General features: G+C 42.8%; 1 protein-coding gene across 10 annotated transcripts in view; it reads right to left on the reverse strand.

The window, feature by feature from the left end:
• LOC132868568 (TLC domain-containing protein 4-B-like) overlaps positions 1 to 18,779 on the reverse strand; it is a 92,386-nt gene that overhangs the window by 50,968 nt on the left and 22,639 nt on the right. For 4 of the 10 annotated variants that reach the window (XM_060901543.1, XM_060901542.1, XM_060901545.1 and 1 more), the window contains exons 4-7: positions 14,297 to 14,355; positions 14,119 to 14,213; positions 13,905 to 13,978; positions 13,530 to 13,824 (exon numbers count right to left, since the gene is read on the reverse strand). In XM_060901543.1, the coding sequence (XP_060757526.1) occupies positions 13,530 to 13,824; positions 13,905 to 13,978; positions 14,119 to 14,213; positions 14,297 to 14,355 (523 nt within the window). Of the gene's footprint in view, positions 1 to 3,290; positions 3,312 to 8,563; positions 13,825 to 13,904; positions 13,979 to 14,118; positions 14,214 to 14,296; positions 14,356 to 15,617; positions 15,719 to 15,850; positions 17,947 to 18,779 lie in introns of those variants that run through there. The other 6 variants (XM_060901540.1, XM_060901541.1, XM_060901546.1 and 3 more) reach the window with 5 other exon arrangements.

Consider the following 18,779-nt stretch of genomic DNA (forward strand, 5'->3'; position numbering starts at 1 on the left):
CCCTTAGAGATAGGGTGAGAAGCACAGTCACTCGGGAGGAGCTCGGAGTAGAGCCACTGCTCCTCCACATCGAGAGGAATCAGCTGAGGTGGCTCGGGCATCTTTTTCGGATGCCTCCTGGACACCTCCCTGGGGAGGTGTTCCAGGCATGTCCCCCCAGGAGGAGGCCCCGGGGAAGACCCAGGACACGCTGGAGGGACTATGTCTCTCGGCTGGCCTGGGAATGCCAATACCCCCACTGCCCAACTCAAGCTGGGGAGCCATCTGGCCTGCAGCCGACTCCCACCCCCCCAAATGGGAAAGAAAGTCCACCACCACCATTTGTGTCCCTGGCCTGTGGACCACCTCAAATTTGAAAGGCTGGAGGGCTAGATACCAATGGGTGATCCACGTATTGGCATCTTTCATGCGGCGGAGCCACTGCAGTGGCATGATCCAAACAGAGTGAAAGGGCACCCCAGCAGGTAGTACCGGAGGGGGAGGACTGCCCACTTGATGGCCAGGCACTCCTTCTCAATGGTACTGTACTGACTTTCTTTCATTGAGAGCTTGCAACTGATGTACAGCACCAGTTGTTCCTCCCCCCTCCACCTCCTGGGACAGAATGGCCCCCAGCCCCCTGTCCGACGAGTTTGTCTGCAAAATAAAAGGGAGAGAAAAGTCAGGAGAGTGCAAACATGGCCCCACATACAGTGCAGCTTTTACCTTAGTGAATACCTGTTGGCACTGCTCCGTCCACTGGACCAGATCTGGTACTCCCTTTTTAGCGAGATCAGTCAGCGGGCTGGTGACGTCCAAATAGTTAGGTATAAACCTGCGATGATAGCCAGCCAGTTCCAGGAACTGTCTCACCCTCTTTTTGGCCTTGGGCAGGCCACAATCACTGCAGTTTTGTCAACTTGGGGTTCTTCTGTTTTAGGTGCCACGGCCAATCATTGCTATATATGATGTCTAGGTAGGCAGCGGCATGCGGATGGAGGATTTTGTCCATGAGCCACTGGAATGTTGCAGGAGCACTGAATAACCCGAAAGGAAGAGCGATGAACTGGTGTAAGCCAAATGGTGTGGAAAAGGCTGTTTTTTTCTTGGGACAGAGGAGTCAAGGGGATCTGCCAATATCCCTTTGTCAAATCCAGTGTCGAATAAAAGTGAGCAGCGCCTAACTGATCGAACAACTCATCAATACATGGCAATGGGTGTGCATCGAATTTAGATACCGCTTTGACTTTTCTATAGTCCACACAGAACTGGATCGACCCATCGGTCTTTGGGACCAAGACCACCGGGCTGCTGTAGTCATTGTGTAACTCCTCGATTGTTCCCATTTCAGGCATGGCCTTGAGTTTGTCCTGAACCACTGCTTTCTTGTGTTCGGGCAAGCAGTATGGACAGCTACGCACCACCACCCCAGAGGCGTTTCAGTGTGGTGTTCTATGAGGTGAGTGCAGCTGAGAAGGGGTGAGAACACATCGAAAAACTCTGCTTGCAACCTAGCAACTTCTGTGAGTTGGGCTGGTGTGAGGTGGTCTCCACACCTGAGTGGCCTGAGTGGTTACTTTTATTTTTACCTCTGGCCCCAGCTCCACCCTCTCCGGAACTACCGTCGCCAGTGCCACGGGAACCCCCTTGTTCCAATGGTTTAACAGGTTAATGTGGTATATCTGTAGCGTCCTGTCCCTATCCATTTGCTTTACCTCATAGTCGACGTCCACGATTCGCTGTGTGACCTCAAAAGGCCCTTGATACTTAGTGAATAATTTTGCGTTTGAAGTGAGTAACAATACAAGCATTTTATCTCCTGGTGTGAATTCTCTAAGGCACGCACCCCTGTTGTATAGCTGGGCCTGACATTCTTGTGCCTGCCATGTGGAGCTTTGCGCAAAGATCGAGAACATACTGAATTTTGTTTTTACTGTTTCAAGGTCCCTCTTCTCAGTTTTCCCGCAGTATGTCCAAAATGCCATGAGGCTTAGGACCATATAATAAATTGAATGGGGAGAACCCTGTGGAGCCTTGTAGGACCTCTTGTACTGCGAATAACAGGGGCTTGAGCCATTTATCCCAATTACGCATGTCTTCACTTACAAACTTACGAATCAAATTTTTAAAAGTTTGGTTCGAACAAGCCATCCGTTTGTGGTTGATGAATGCTGGTGCAGATGGATTTAAACCCCAATAACTGAAAGTTTGTGAAGTGTGCATGACATGAATGTAGTGCGTCTTGGTCAGTCAGGATTTCTTTGGGAATCCCAACTTGGGAGATAATTTTAAACAGTGCCACATTGCATGCAGAAATGTTACGCAATGGGACTGCTTCCAGGTATTGTGTTGCATAGTCCACTAGGACTAAAATAAAGCGATATCCTCATGCCAACCGATCTAATGGCTTGACCAGATCCATACCAATTCTCATGAAGGGGATCTCAATCAGGGGAAGAAGGTGCAAGGGCGCTTTTGGAGTGGCCACTAGATTCACCAGCTGGCATTCACAGCACACCGCACACCACCTATGGACATCCCTGCGAATCCCTGGCCAATAGAACCGGGCCATTATTTGGGCCAATTTCTTATCCTGACCCAAATGTCCAGCCATAGAATTAAAGTGAACTGCATGGAATACGAGTTCCCTACGGCTCTTTGGGATTAACACCGGCGTTATCCTCTCATGGATCCGAGTGTTCTGCATCACTCTGTATAACCCATCCTTAATAATTGGGAAGTACGGAAAGGAGAGTGTTGCATTTGGCGAGAGAGTCTGACCATCGACTACTCTCACTTGGTCAAACGCATGATGCAGAGTCTCGCCTCATGTTTGCTCTAAAGGGAAATCCTCGAGGGAATCCCTGAGAGAGAGAGAGAGAGAGACAGGGACAGAGGAGGGGCAGGCCACTCCCCTCTCTCCATATCGCTCTGACGCAGTGCTGACATGGATGGCTCTGAGACAGTGTCCCCAGACAATGCCACACTGGGATCCCCCTGTGACATGCTACCGTAGGACCCACCCACTACTACACACTTCATTAAACATTTAAACCCCAGCCAATCTGTCCCCAGAATCAGTGGGTGGGTGGGGTGAGTCATAGGCTAACTGCCGCCTCTACACTATGTTTTATTCCCCAAAACTGAATGTGGATGGACACTAGCGGATATGCGTGAACATCCCCATGCACACACAAAACCTTCACCAATCATGCTCCCCCCAGTACCTCACTTTGAACCAGGCTTTGGTGGACTGAGGTCTGATTACAGCCGGAATCCAACATGTGATATGTATCCCCTTGAATACTCACCGTTATGCAATACGCTCTGGCCTGGTTGAGGGCGGTCTCTGGTGCATCAGGGATCCGGACTACGGCCCTCACCTCCATTGCTTGACACTGGTACTGGAAATGCCCAGGCTCCCCACAGCGCCAGCATACCAGCCCAGGCTTCACTTCTGCACTGCCGATTCAGGAATCACTCACCTGAGGGGGAGAAGACAGACACAGAAGGGGAGGGGAACACTACAGGCTCAGCGAGGCGGCTGTGGGAGGGTCAGCCCCCATTTCTGTGTTGCAGGGACGGGAAAGGGGGGAGAGCGAGAGAGAGAAGCAGGATGTCTGCCTGCTGCTGGAACCGCCGCCAAATGGTCTCTGCCAACTCAATTGCGCCGGGTGGTGGCACTGGACCCACTCTGCTGTCCCTTCTGGCAGCCGCACGATAAACTGCTCCAGTGCCACTGCATCAATGATCCCTTCGGCGTCGTAGTCTTCTGCCCTTGGCCACTGCCAGCTGTTGGCTGAAAGCAAAAGGCTGGCCGACCAACCTCCTCAAGAGTCAACATATGGAAGTGCTGACAGTGTTGTTCCAGGGTGCAACTGACACACTGCAAGATGGCTCACTTCAAGTTGGCATAGTTGAACAGACTGTTGGGGGGGGGGCTGTTGGGCGGCGAGCTAGGCTTCTCCAGTCAGGAGCGGCAGAAAACGAGCCACTCGTTGCTCAACCGGCCACCCCCATGCTTCTACAGCTTGCTCAAAGAGCGCAAGGAAGGCTTCTGGGTCATCATGAGGCCCCATCTTAGCGAGGGTGATATGGGGGAGGTCCATGGATGCAGCGGCCAAGGGCCCCACCAACGCAGACAGGTGCCAGAACGCCTGACGATCTTCCTGCTGGGCTTGCAGCAAGGTCTCGAAGCGCTGCTCCTGTTCTTTGTGCAGGGTGATCAGTACTTGGTGTTGGCTCTGTTGGGTGGCGGCGAGGGTGGCAAGGTCCTTGAATGGGGAGGGCTCCATGAGCACTTCCCTTCAGTGATCCCAGGTTTCGGCACCAGTGTAGTATGTCCCTGAAGGTTGGTGGAACACTGAAGCGCAGACAGGCAGGAAAATGATGAACACAGTCCTTTTTTATTTTGACACACACTTTCCAGCTTAATGTCAACCAGCACGTATACACCCACCCACCCACACTGGTTGGGAGACAGCCACCACTCCGTCATCACTGCAACAGACGCACAGACACACACACCGCTTCAGTTGACAATAGATGTGATCACTTTGCCACTCACCTTCCCTGGCTCTGCCCTCCATTCACACACTGAAGCTTGACCACGCCCCCGCTGTCACATGACTATTGATTATTGTTAGTTCTAGCTAACATAATGTGATGTGACTCAGAGTCAGAACAGGTGAGAACTGTGCATACGACCCACACAATCATGTCCCATTAGTGCTGATGTAAAATGAAGACAAAAAGGAAACACGTTGAGTTTTCAATGCCCTTGGATTTATTGAAAAGCGACACTTTCAAGTAGGACACAACTACTGTTATGTCATAATCATGCTATTTGAGTTCTGAAACAGAGGCTTGCAATGCCCACTTTAATTTACATTTTCATGTTAAAATCCCAAGACTCAAAACAAATAGGAAATATACATGTTGCAATAAGACAATAAAAGGGAATTAAAAGCAAAACGAAGTACAATCAATCATTGTCATTCTATTCTTACTTTTACTCACTTATTCCTTTTTTCATTATTTATTGCTGGCTTAAGTCTGTTTTTTCCAGAAATACAGTTACTTTTCATTCACATTCCATATATAATCAGATTACTTGGGATGTGCCTTGCCAAACGATTGCACAACATGAAAATCATTGAGAAACACAAGGTAATCAAGAATAATTCTTTATATATTCTATGCATGCAGCATGACAGCATTTCATTTACTTTTCTTTCTGAAGGTACAAAGGAATTAAAAAAAAAGGGTAGCAGAGATGCTAATGTTAATGCCCTGTGCTAACTTTACAGCTATAGGAATCTAGCTGTACCATATTTTCCATTTACATCTGGGAGATAGCAATGTTAGAATTATCCTAACATTTTAGTTGATGGAAAAGCATGTGATCATATTAGCTAATAAATCCCCCCTCCCCAAACTGAAAGGCATGCTTTGTGCAAATTTCAACTTAAAATACTATCATCCAAATACTATAAGGTTTCATTTCATTAATGCATTGTTTATACTTGTACAGAAAGGTACACAATCTCTAGTAGTGATTTCCAGTCAAAAGTGGACAAACTTGCTGTTCACAGGTGCACTCAAGAGAAATCCTACAAATGCTACATAATCACAGCGTGCAAGTCATTTGCACATCGTACTGCCAGTCGTACAGTTCCAGCACCCACAGCTTATGTCAAACAGCATCACTGGATATAATTGCACAATAATTACATATACAGAACCCGGCATTTGCTCTCACAGCTCAAAACAACTTTTATTGTACCGATAGTCTGATTCTTGTCACAGCTTTAAATACTAAAGATCTGAGAAAAAATAACTCCATTTTCCATGATTTCTACTCACAATCCACTTTATCAGGACATTCTGGTCACATTTCTGAGTGCCTGGCTACAGTGGGGCAAAAAAGTATTTAGTCAGCCACCAATTGTGCAAGTTCTCCCACTTAAAAAGATGAGAGGCCTGTAATTTTCATCATAGGTACACTTCAACTATAAGAGATAGAATGGGGGGAAAGAATCCAGGAAATCACATTGTAGGATTTTTAATGAATTAATTGGTAAATTCCTCGGTAAAATAAGTATTTGGTCACCTACAAACAAGCAAGATTTCTGGCTCTCACAGACCTGTAACAACTTCTTTAAGAGGCTCCTCTATCCTCCACTCGTTACCTGTAGTAATGGCACCTGTTTGAACTCGTTATCATTATAAAAGACACCTGTCCACAACCTCAAACAGTCACACTCCAAACTCCACTATGGCCAAGACCAAAGAGCTGTCAAAGGACCAGGGGCGATTCTAGCATCTGATCTTTGGGGGTGCTTAGCCCCCAGAGCTGACAGAGGCACCTGGCTTGAACGACAGTGTTTCCACGTTTATTCCGCATTTAGACTAGACTTAACTAGACAAGAAGATTAGACTAGACAAGACTAGACTTATGCAATGTTTTAACAGAAGCTGACCCAATAAACTATGATATCTACACATTTACAACCACTGACACAGATATTTACGTTATATTTTTAACTAAACAAGACCTACTACTGCATTTGTAATGTTGGAGCTATTCATTTAGAACAGTGGTAATTGTTAATTAATGTGTTATTGTGTATTGTGTAATAATAGTGTGTATTATTATGATTTTACATTAGTTTACATTAGTTTATATTTTTTGTTATATTTGTTATATTTTGGTAGTGTTCTTTTGAAAATGTAGGCTATATCCAAACCACACTCACTGTCCCTCCAGACAATGACCAGGGTTTGGATTTGTGAATGATAAGCAAACGTAAACGCTATGTTACATTAAATAAAATTGACTAACACACGGTGGTCTAGCACCGTAGCACTTGTACAGCTCTGCACAAAAGTATCTCGATATCATATCGAGATACTTTTGATGATCGATGATAAATGTCATTTTTATCATTCTGTTCATAGACCAGGGAACATCAATATTGCATTATGCATATTATTGTGTTGTGTTTAACAATTGTAACTCCAGTCCGTACCTTCACATCTCGCTATGCCAGTAATACTCAGGTGCTACTTCGAGTTCCTCATCAGCGTGGAATCCAGTTAAAAAAAACCCACCATGTCGTAGCAAGCACTCGCGCGGACAGGCAACCCAATCAGAGGGGACGCAAGGAGGAGAGGGATTTTACTGCTCATAGAACTATCACGTAACAGGTGAATTCAAGAACACACACACGCCCGCGCACACATTCATTGCGCAGTGCGCAAGGGCACTTATTTCTGAAAATTACGTCCAAAAGCAGTGTTTTTGAGGGTGCTGAGCTAGGGGGTGCTGAGCTCGTTTTTGGGGGTGCTTGAGCACCCCCAAAAATAGGCTAAACACGCCCCTGCAAAGGACACCAGAAACAAAATTGTAGACCTGCACCAGGCTGGGAAGACTGAATCTGCAATAGGTAAGCAGCTTGGTGTGAAGAAATCAACTGTGGGAGCAATTATTAGAAAATGGAAGACATACAAGACCACTGATAATCTCCCTCGATCTGGGGCTCCACGCAAGATCTCACCCCGTGGGGTCAAAATGATCACAAGAACGGTGAGCAAAAATCCCAGAACCACACGGGGGGACCTAGTGAATGACCTGCAGAGAGCTGGGACCAAAGTAACAAAGGCTACCATCAGTAACACACTACGCCGCCAGGGATTCAAATCCTGCAGTGCCAGACGTGTCCCCCTGCTTAAGCCAGTACATGTCCAGGCCCGTCTGAAGTTTGCTAGAGAGCATTTGGATGATCCAGAAGAGGATTGGGAAAATGTCATATGGTCAGATGAAACCAAAATAGAACTTTTTGGTAAAAACTCAACTTGTCGTGTTTGGAGGAGAAAGAATGCTGAGTTGCATCCAAAGAACACCATACCTACTGTGAAGCATGGGGGTGGAAACATCATGCTTTGGGGCTGTTTTTCTGCAAAGGGACCAGGACGACTGATCCGTGTAAAGGAAAGAATGAATGGGGCCATATATCATGAGATTTTGAGTGAAAACCTCCTTCCATCAGCAAGGGCATTGAAGATGAAACGTGGCTGCGTCTTTCAGCATGACAATGATCCCAAACACACCGCCCGGGCAACGAAGGAGTGGCTTCGTAAGAAGCATTTCAAGGTCCTGGAGTGGCCTAGCCAGTCTCCAGATCTCAACCCCATAGAAAATCTTTGGAGGGAGTTGAAAGTCCGTGTTGCCCAGCGACAGCCCCAAAACATCACTGCTCTAGAGGAGATCTGCATGGAGGAATGGGCCAAAATACCAGCAACAGTGTGTGAAAACCTTGTGAAGACTTACAGAAAACGTTTGACGTCTGTCATTGCCAACAAAGGGCATATAACAAAGTATTGAGATGAACTTTTGTTATTGACCAAATACTTATTTTCCACCATAATTTGCAAATAAATTCTTTAAAAATCAGACAGACAATGTGATTTTCTGGATTTTTTTTTCTCATTTTGTCCCTCATAGTTGAGCTATACCTATGATGAAAATTACAGGCCTCTCTCATCTTTTTAAGTGGGAGAACTTGCACAATTGGTGACTGACTAAATACTTTTTTGCCCCACTGTATATATAATTCCAAACAATCAAAAACTAATATTTGGGAGCTATATATACTTTTTGTGGCAAAATACTGACCCTCATATGGGTTGTATTATCTTGTCATACTTCTAACATTAACAAAAAAAGCATTCCATTAAACAATAAGACAAACAGAACCCTATATTATAATTCCGTATCAATTATTTCAATCAAAATTAATTTTACAGAGGTACTCAGCTGAGTAGTGTGTCACTCCCAAATTCACAGGAAAAGTAGCAGTCATGCCTGGTGTTCAAATGTCTAATAACCTTAGTATGTATAACCCCAAATCAGAAAACGTTGGGATAGTGTGTTGAAATTTAAAAAGTAAAACTAAAATCAATTATCTTTCACCTGTATTGCACTCAAAACAATACAACAGCACATTATTTGACGTTGTACCTCATGATATATATTTTTTTAAATAATCACATTTCAATTTTGATTCTTGCAACACATTAAAAAAAAAGTTGGGATGGTAAAGCATTTGCCACTATGTAATGTTGACATTCCTTCTAACCATACTTTAAAGATGTTTAGAGACTGAAGACACCAAGTGATGAAGCGTTTCAGGTGGTATTTTGTCTCATTCTTCTTGCAAACAGGCTGTAAGATGTGTAACAGTTAGGGCTGAACGATATATCATTATCATATCTATATCTAGATATGAACATTCAAGATATTAATATCGAAAAAGCAACGATATAGACGATATAGATTTCCCCTCCCCGCGCTCGCCCTGCATGTACAGCTCTGGCAGTCACAACAAACATAATTTTTACAATTGCCCTTGAATGCACCGCTAAGGCCAGCCAACCACAAACCTTATTTTATGCTTACTGTGGATCGACAGCTGAAGCCAACCAATGACAAACATATGAGGGCGGGAGTGAGGGAGACGGAGACCGATGCGCGCACGCACTACAGACACAGCGGGGAAATTAAAAAGAAAGAAAGAAAATGAGTGCGGAAGATAATGTGGCCGGTGGCGGTGCAGAATCTGACTTGGTGCCAAAACATAAAATCATCCTCCATTATTTGGAGGTATTTTGGATTCAGAAAGGACTATGTTAACCAGAGTAAGGTGTTGTGCAGGTCGTGCTTAGCAAAAATTGCGATGAAGCAAGGTAGCACAACAAACATGTTTCACCACCTGAAACAACACCATTGCGTGCTGCACGAAGAGTGTATGACAATGAAAGAAACACCGGGGACTTCTCAGTCATCCCAAAATAAGCCAAAGCAAAGTTTGATTGCTGATGCGTTCAGTAGCGTTACACCGTACGAGTCGACATCCACGAGACATAAAGAAATTACAGACGCTATAACATACCACATTGCAAAAGACATGGTACCTGTGTACACAGTCTCGAAAGAGGGCTTTAAAAAAATGGTTTGGACGCTGGACAAGCGTTATAAAATACCATCCCAAACACATTTTAATCAAGTGGCCATTCCGAAACTCTATAATGAGTGTAAAATGAATGTTGAATCCGAGCTCCGTGAAATTGATTATTTCGCCACAGCCACGGACCTGTGGTCGAGCCGGACAACCGAACCTTACATCAGTTTAACGGTCCATTTTATTACAACAAACTTCGAACTCAAGACCCGCTGTCTGCAGACGTCCTTCTTCCCCGGGGAGCATACAATGAATAACAAATACGGATGCATTTGTTATTTATTGTTAAAGCAGAGCTGCAGTAAAATGTTTGATTTGTAATTTATTTATTCGTAATTTATGTTAATGTTGATGACTGGCAGTGAGTTCTTAAAAATAAAACTGCACTTTCCACATTTTTTTGTATTATGATGTTTTTATTTTTCTGAAAATGCTTGGTTTTCACCGAACCTGTAGTCATATCGTATCGATATCGAGATATCTGGCATGAATATCGAGATATGAAATTTTGTCCATATCGTTCAGCCCTGGTAACAGTACGGGGTTGTCGTCATATTTTTGGTTTCAAAATTCACCACACATTCTCTATTGGGGACAGACACCCTCTTCTTCCACAGCTATGCCTTTGTAATGTGTGCAGAACGTGGTTTTGCGTTGTCTTGTTGAAATATCCCTGGAAAAAATGTCTTGAAGGCAGCATATGTTGCTCCAAAAGCTTAATGTACTTTTCTACATTAATGCCGCCATCACAGAAGTACAAGTTACTTTTGCCAAGGACACTGACACAACCCCAAACCATGACAGACCCTGGCTTTTGGACTTTTTTGCTGGTAAAAGTCTGAATGTTTTTTTTTTTTTTTCATCTTTGGTCCGGAGCACATGGCGTCCATTTCTTACAAAAAAGGCCTGGAATACTGATTCGTCTGACCACAATACACATTTCCACCGTGTAATGGCCCATCCCAGATGCCTCCAAGCCAAGAGAAGTCAACGGCACTTCTGGACACAGTTAATATAAGGCTTTCTTTTTGCACAGTTAAGTTTTAACTGCCATTTGTGGATGTAATGCCATATTGCAGTGCTTGACAAAGGTTTGACAAAGTAATCCTGAGCCCATGTGGTTATATCAGCTATAGATGAATGGCGGTTCTTGATGCAGTGTTGTGTGAGGGCTCAGCGATCACAGGTGTTGAGCTTAGGCTTGTACCCTTGCCCTTTACACACCGGAACTCCTCGAAGATGCCTTGAAACATTTAATGATATTATGCACCATAGAGGGTGAAATATCCAAATCCCTTCCTATCGTTCTTTGAGGAACATTGTTCTTAAACATTTCAGTAATTTTCTCATGCATTTGTTGGCAAACTAGAGATTCTCTGTCCATCTTTGCTCTTCAAAGACTGGGCCTTACCTGGATACTGATTTTGTACCAAATTATGATTACAGTCACCTGTTGACATCACCTGTTTCAAATCACATCATTATTTAACTGTTTTACCTCATTACTAGCCCTAAATTGCTCCTGTCCCAACTTTTTTTTTGGAAATGTCTTACAGGCTTGAAATGCAGGAATGGATGTGTACTAACAAATGGAATTAAGTTGACCAGACAAAACACGGTTTATACTGTCTGCGATGAAATACAAGACAAAGTAAATTTAGAAATCACCATTTTCTTTTTTTATTTGCATTTTCTATCCCTTCCCAACTTTTTCCTGATTTGGCGTTGTAAAACGAAGCATATGTATTGCCAAGTTTATACATTATTGGATTTATTAATCAGTTCACATTATTTGTGAAGGGACACACTAGTGCAGCAGTGCACAACTCCGGTCTTGAAAGGTCAAAATAATGCACAGTTTGTGATTCCCCTGCTTAAGGACAGCTGATTCAACTTACCAGTCAATTACCAGGTTAAGGAGATGTGTTAAAGCAGGAAAATCCATGCTAACCTTTAGAGTTGTGCACTCCTGTGCTAGAGCATGTGTCATTTTGCATTCGTTAAATGCCATGATATCTGTGAATATAACATTATGATGATACATTTTTATAGCAAAGGTGCTGAATTTAAATGGGTGCCATTATTGTGCTTCAGTCAAAAGTGGTCAAATGGGCTAAAACTGCACTATCAGCATAGAAACATGAAATAATAATAATAATTATATGTACATCCCGACTGAATACATTCTGAATAAAGGACACAGTCGGCTTTTACATGCTACAGCTGTCAGTTAAGACAGCTGAAGCAGATGTACCATTTAGACACACCAGCTGGTAAGTAGGAAGCACCATAGACTATGAGAAACAGCAAAAATCTCTCAAAATTTGACATTTAAAAAAATATCATCTACTGCGGCCAATCCAGGTGAAAAAAAAATATTACAGAATATTGTGGTAAAGGTGAAACTCAGGTTCTCCAGGGGCTGTGAGTTAGACAGAAGTACTAATCAAATTGAGGGGCTGTCAGCTGAGAAAAACAAGTTTGCCTGAAGCAGACTGAAAGAAATGTACAGCACTGAGATGAAAATCAAGCTTAATTAACCACCTAATGGACGTGTATACATGCTTTCTATAAGCATAATGCTAACATGCCTGAAGGAGGTAATGATGAAATAAGCATTTCACTGGCATTGGAGAAGGCACCTGCAGGACCTCTTATTTAGTTTCTTAAGTGAAGACAGTGACAGAGACACATTGTGTTGTGAAAGGTTCCCAGGGAGGTGTGGACGGTAATATTGAGCACAGGGAATCTATTAGATTATAACAGAACATGACTGGAGAGCTTGCTGTGTCTATTTCAGTCAATAATAAGAGCATTGGTGCCAAGAAATAGAGGTAGAGATGACATTTTGCCAATGGATGGATCAGATCTGATGATACAGTGGTGGCTGTAAATTACAAACATAGTGTGATATTAAGAGGAAGAGTGAGCCTTTAGTGCTTTTCAAAAATTAAAAAAAAAAAAAAGAGTTGATGGGGCAGACACAAAAAGATGAGCATTCAAAAAAAAAAAAAATCACTGGAGTTAGTTTTAAAGAAAAACGCTCCAAGACCTGTAGGTAAGAGGCACAGTGGTGCATTTGAGTGAATGTTCACTGTGTCTAAAAACAGGAAGACCCCAAGAGGTGGTACATCTGTCAGCAACTGACAAGAAAATCTTTACAAGGTAGCTTTCATAATTCAAAGGCTGTCACAAGGTATGTTCTCTATGTTCCATTTCTGGTCCTTGGGTTTTGAGGCACTTGTGGCTGAAGCAATAGGGGTCTACACTGCATGCTTGTCGATGTTCATTCCCACAATGCCTCTTGATGATCTCCAACCCAGGCAACAGAGAACACTGAAGACTCTAATCTCTCCATTTTAGATCGAGATCGCAAATAAGCAGCAGCTACCATGCTCCTGGTCTGGCAGGAAAGGCTAAAATATAAAATTGTGGTCCAGTATGCCACTTTCATTTCCATCCCCTGCTTATGTCCTACATTGTTCAGTCCATATGATTGTTGACATGGTTGAACTTGTCTGAGCTCACCTTGCCACCTTTCTTCTTGCCACTTGTTCCAGTGATGACCCTGTAGCAGCCACGGGCGATTTTATACATCCATACGATGTTGAGCACATCCAGACACACGCAGGAGACAATCAAGGCCACTTGTGCGCCCAGGCCAAGCCTCTCAAAAGCAGGCGTACCAAAAGTGGCAAATACTTTCACCCAGTATGGCGGCATCACAGCAATGCGCACCAGGAAGAAGGCCACGGCCATGGCCACACCGTTAGCCACCACCAGCCGGTGAGAACGAGGGTATGCTAGTGACTCAAAAAACCACCTGGAGAGAAAGAAAATGTAAGTAAGGAAAAGAAACCAAAATATAATGACCAGTGCAGCTCATTTCGAAGAGTTTCTCACCTCTGGTTCACAAATGGTGTTGATAATTCTGAAATAAGTCGAAAGTTTGCGAAATACGGAAGCACCCCACGTGTCTATAATGTTGGACCGAAATGCAGAAATGAGCAATACATATGAAAATAATAAGAAAAATACCACTGGGAGTTATTTCTAGTAAAAATAAACATTTCAAGTGATCATCGGTTTTGGCATTCCATACTGAATTACTGCATACCAGCACATATCCATATGCATAGAGTGCCGCCAAGTGGTGACATACAAAAAAGCTGTCTCCCATAGTGCTCCAGTTGCAGGCTAGCAGCAAAAGGTCTGAGAGAAAAAAGGGGTGTGGATATTAGCAAACAGACATTATTTCCAGCCACGTTATGGTACAGCCTGAGTGAAACCCTTACCATAAAGCAGGTAGCCACAGGTAATGGCGACATTGAGCTTGACCAAATTGGGATCTCCCCTATGAAGATTAAAAGAAAAGAATAACACAAACAATATAGAGTTATAGAGGAATATAGATATGACAATAAAAAAAAAATACATTACCTTCAATAGCACAGATAAAACTATATCAAAATGTAGACCAATGCAAGAATATATCAGTCTATTGATAGGTACAAGCCTACTTCCTTATTTCGATTCCTTGGCTTTTCAACTGACAAAATGGACTCTCAGACAGCTTACCACTGTAACCACAACAAAAGCCATGTGAATATTAAAGCTATTTTCAGAATGTACATAAAACCAAGCATAACTTAATCCCCACTCACAGATGTCAGTGTGACAAGCATTAGGCCGCACATGACCAGCTACTGGTGTGCTACTTGAGATCCCTTCCAGCTCAAGCAGCTTGTTGACAGTCCTTTACTGGACAAAGGCAGGGCATGTGAGTGTATTGTGCCTTTGCCTGTCAGCTGCTCTTTCGGTTAGATTCAGTGATCATCCACAGAACTTTCTACAAAACCCGAGCTGATTTTGATGCTTTTACAGTGAGAAAAGATGTACCACACATGGCGTTTTCTAAGATTTCCACACAACTAAAAGGAACGCTGTTCTTTGAAATTAATCAGCATTGGCTCATGAACATAGATTTTGGTGCGGCTGGACAACATTAATAACGACATAGCCTCAAACAATATGAAGTTGAGAGGCTATCACACTTGACTTATGCTACAGGCTACGATCAAGTGAATTTTTAGAGGAATCCTGTAATTGCTGGGTTTCACGTGACGTCACATCTGCCTCATTAGTCATTCAAAACTTTAGTTGGTGGTCTACCAAAGCTCAGTTGACAAAGCGTTTGTACGGAGAAGGTGCATTGCTCACATGAAAAATGCCTTACACTTGCATTGTTTTAGGTTGTTCGAATCGATCAAACCGTGAAACCGATAAAAGTTTCTTCAGGGTTCCCCGTGAACTAATAAAAAAGGGTGAACGAACACAGGAGTTCACAAAAAGACATCGAGAAAGGTAGCTTTTGACCCTCTCACTGAAATCGAAGGGAGCCGAGTCGAAGAATGCTTGAGTTTGCAGTGATCACTTCGTGAAAGGTTTGTATATCTCTCTCAGCTATGTCGTTTGTGTTTTCCAAGTACTTTTCCTGCTATGTATCATTATTTTATGGTACTTTTTTTTTAGTCACAAAGTGCTAAAGTCCCCAGCTGTTTGTTTGTTTACTCCTCACAAAGTCCATATGCATGAAGGTTGTGACAAAATTCTTACCCAGCCATACAGTTACAATGCGCCGTGATCGCTTCTCTGTCTTGTTTAACTAAGATCCAGGTCTTTAAAGGGGTTTCTGATGAGCTTTGTGAATGATTTACCTGAGAGATAAGAGCCAACACAAGTGAGAATCAAGCCAACTGTTTGTTTACACTTCAACTTGCAGCGCTTCGTTGTAAAGGCGTGAACAAAAAGCTTTAAAAAAACAAACAAACAAACAAAAAAATACTTACATGGGCAAAAACAATACAGGACTCATTCGGCAGCGACTTGATACCGAGGTCCTTTACCCAGCCACATACAAAAAAGTTGTAAGCCTCCATACTCTTCCACGCTTTCATCTGTTTTGCGGTGCAGAAGGATGTCTGCAACACCAGATAGTTTGAGATGTCAGGGAACTCGACTGAAGGGTAGTTTTCGAGATCATAAGACAAATCCTTCTTTCCCAGACTGTAGGGGTCGATTCTATTGCACATAGCAATCTTCTGAATATATCTAAAGCGAGCAGTGGCTTCTGGATTACGAGCATACGCTGATAAGTTATCGCTGGTTGTTTGCACTACGACAGCTATTTAGGCCACCAGCTATTTCACTTCCGGTAAAACTGCTAAGAAAAGTCACGTGACTGAAACCCAGCAATAGGCAGTTGAGAGACAATATATACAATATAGTCATCCAGCATACAATTAAGCAGCTCGTTTTGAGTGGGCTCTTCAATTATGTTTGATATAGGCAGGTGTGTTTACACAGAAGAACTAATTTGCATCATAAACCTGGGTTGCCCAATCTTAGGAAAAGACATAAAACAATTTGTGCATTAGAAAAGTGAGACATTTTTCTTCTTTTTCCTTAGCCCTTGCATAGGAAACAAGGTCTGCTGTGGTGCAGACGCATTTCTGATTTACAGACAATATCCACTCCATAATCCCTCTCCCAATCTTTGCAATACCTTATAACAGAACTATTTCTGTGCATCTTATGGCCAGTATACACTGTGCGATTTTGGGATGTCCCAGACAAAAGATGATTAACGTGAAAGAAGCATGGCGAAATCTTTGGTCGTTGCTCCAAAACAGTAGTCCTACACTGCACTGTGAGAGAGGACCAACGATAGCCAGGGACAAAAACAGTGTCAAAAATTTAGGGATGACCATCTCACAATGACTGCTGCTACGACCTATGTCAACTAACCACCCAATAGGAATGCAGTATGAAATGATGCCGTGATCAACGTGACACTGGCACCAAACCCAGATGGATGATGTACGGTGGCATGCAAAAGTTTGTGCACCCTTGCTGAAAATATCTGTTACTGTGAATAGTTAAGTGAGCAGAAGATGAGCTGATCACCAACAAAACAAAGTTAAAAAGATAACACGTTTCTTTTCGGCATTTTATGCAAGATCTGTGTATTATTTTTGTTTTGTACAATTGTAGAGTGAAAAAAAGGAAAGGAACACCATGCAAAAGTTTGGGCACCCCAATATATTTGAGTCCTCAGGTAACTTTTACCAAGGTTCTAGACCTTAATTAGCTTATTGAGCTGTGGTTTGTTCACATTCATTGTTAGGAAAAGCCAGGTAATGCAGATTTCAAAGCTGTATAAATTCTCTGACTCCTCAAACTTGTCCCTAAAATCAAGTCATGGGCTCCGCTAAGCAATTCCTGAGCATTTTGAAAAATAAAATAATTGATGCTCACAAAGCATGAGAAAGCTACAAGAAGATAGCAAAGCATTTTCAGGTAGCTGTTTCCTCAGTCCGTGATGTTATTAAGAAATAGCAGTTAACAGGAACGTTGAAGGTCAAGGTGAGATCTGGAAGACCAAGAAAACATTCTGAAAGAACTGCTCGTTGAATTGCTAGACAGGCAAATAAAACCCCCCATTTGACTGCAAAAGACCTTCAGGAAGATTGAGCAGACTCTGCAGTGGCGGTGCACTGTTCTACTATGCAGCGACACCTGAACAAATATGACCTTCATGGTAGAGTCAGCAGAAGAAAACTTTTTCTGCATCCTAGCCACAAAATTCAGCATGTGAAGTTTGCAAATGAACATCTAAACAAGCCTGAGGCATTCTGGAAACAAGTCCTGTGGACTAATGAAGTCAAAATAGAACTTTTTAGCCACAGTGTGCAAAAGTATGTTTGGAGAAAAAATGGTGCTGAATTCCAAGAAAAGAACACCTCTCCAACTATTAAGCATGGGGAAGGATCAATCATCCTTTGGGCTTGTGTTGCAGCTGGTGGCACAGGGAACGTTTCCTTTGTAGAGCAAAGAATGGATTTGAATAAATACCAGCAAATTCTTGAAGCAAACATCACACCATCTGTAAAAAAAAAAAAGTTGAAGTTAAAAAGAGGACAAGTCCTACAACAAGATAATGAACCGAAACACACCTCAAAATCTACAGTGAAATACCTAAAGAGGCACAAGCTGAAGGTTTTGCCATGGCCCTCAGTCACTCAACCTAAACATCAATGAAAACCTGTGGATAGATTTCGGAAGAGCAGTGCATCCAAGACGGCTCAAGAATCTTGCAGAATTAGGAGCCTTTTGCAAGGACGAAGGGGTGAAAATCCCCCAAGTAAGAACTGAAAGACATAGCTGGCTACAAAAAGAATTTACAAGCTGTGATATGTGCCAAAGGGGGTGTTACTAAGTTCTGACCATGTCAGGTGCCCAAACTTTTGCATGCCACTGTATGCTAATGATGTTTCATTCCTGTATATTGACTTGCCTCATAGCATTCAATTCAGTGGGTATCATCATACAGTCTACACACAACCAACTTGAAGTTGTAACCAAGTATTTTAGAACCATGTTGCACAGTGCGGCTTGCAATAAACGTATACAATTGCTGAAATGTCACAGGCTGTAGGCGCCATTAGAGACACTGTCTGCACTTACAGTTTGTCTTTGTTTGTGGAATTATATTTGATTTAATTCTGAATATTTGCTGAAACAAATAAAACTCGATGTCAGTGGCATCAATGGGAATGCCAAGTCTAGTCCTTCTTGTTACTAATTTGTATGCCAAAAATATACTATACTGAATATACTTCAAACAGGACATAGAATGGACACAGAGACATATTTCTATTTCAGACATTTGTTGGTATCAATACCAAAATCTAATCAGCTCATTTGCTGGTTACATTC

Source organism: Neoarius graeffei, chromosome 20, assembly GCF_027579695.1.
Source record: "Neoarius graeffei isolate fNeoGra1 chromosome 20, fNeoGra1.pri, whole genome shotgun sequence".
NCBI lineage: Eukaryota > Metazoa > Chordata > Actinopteri > Siluriformes > Ariidae > Neoarius > Neoarius graeffei.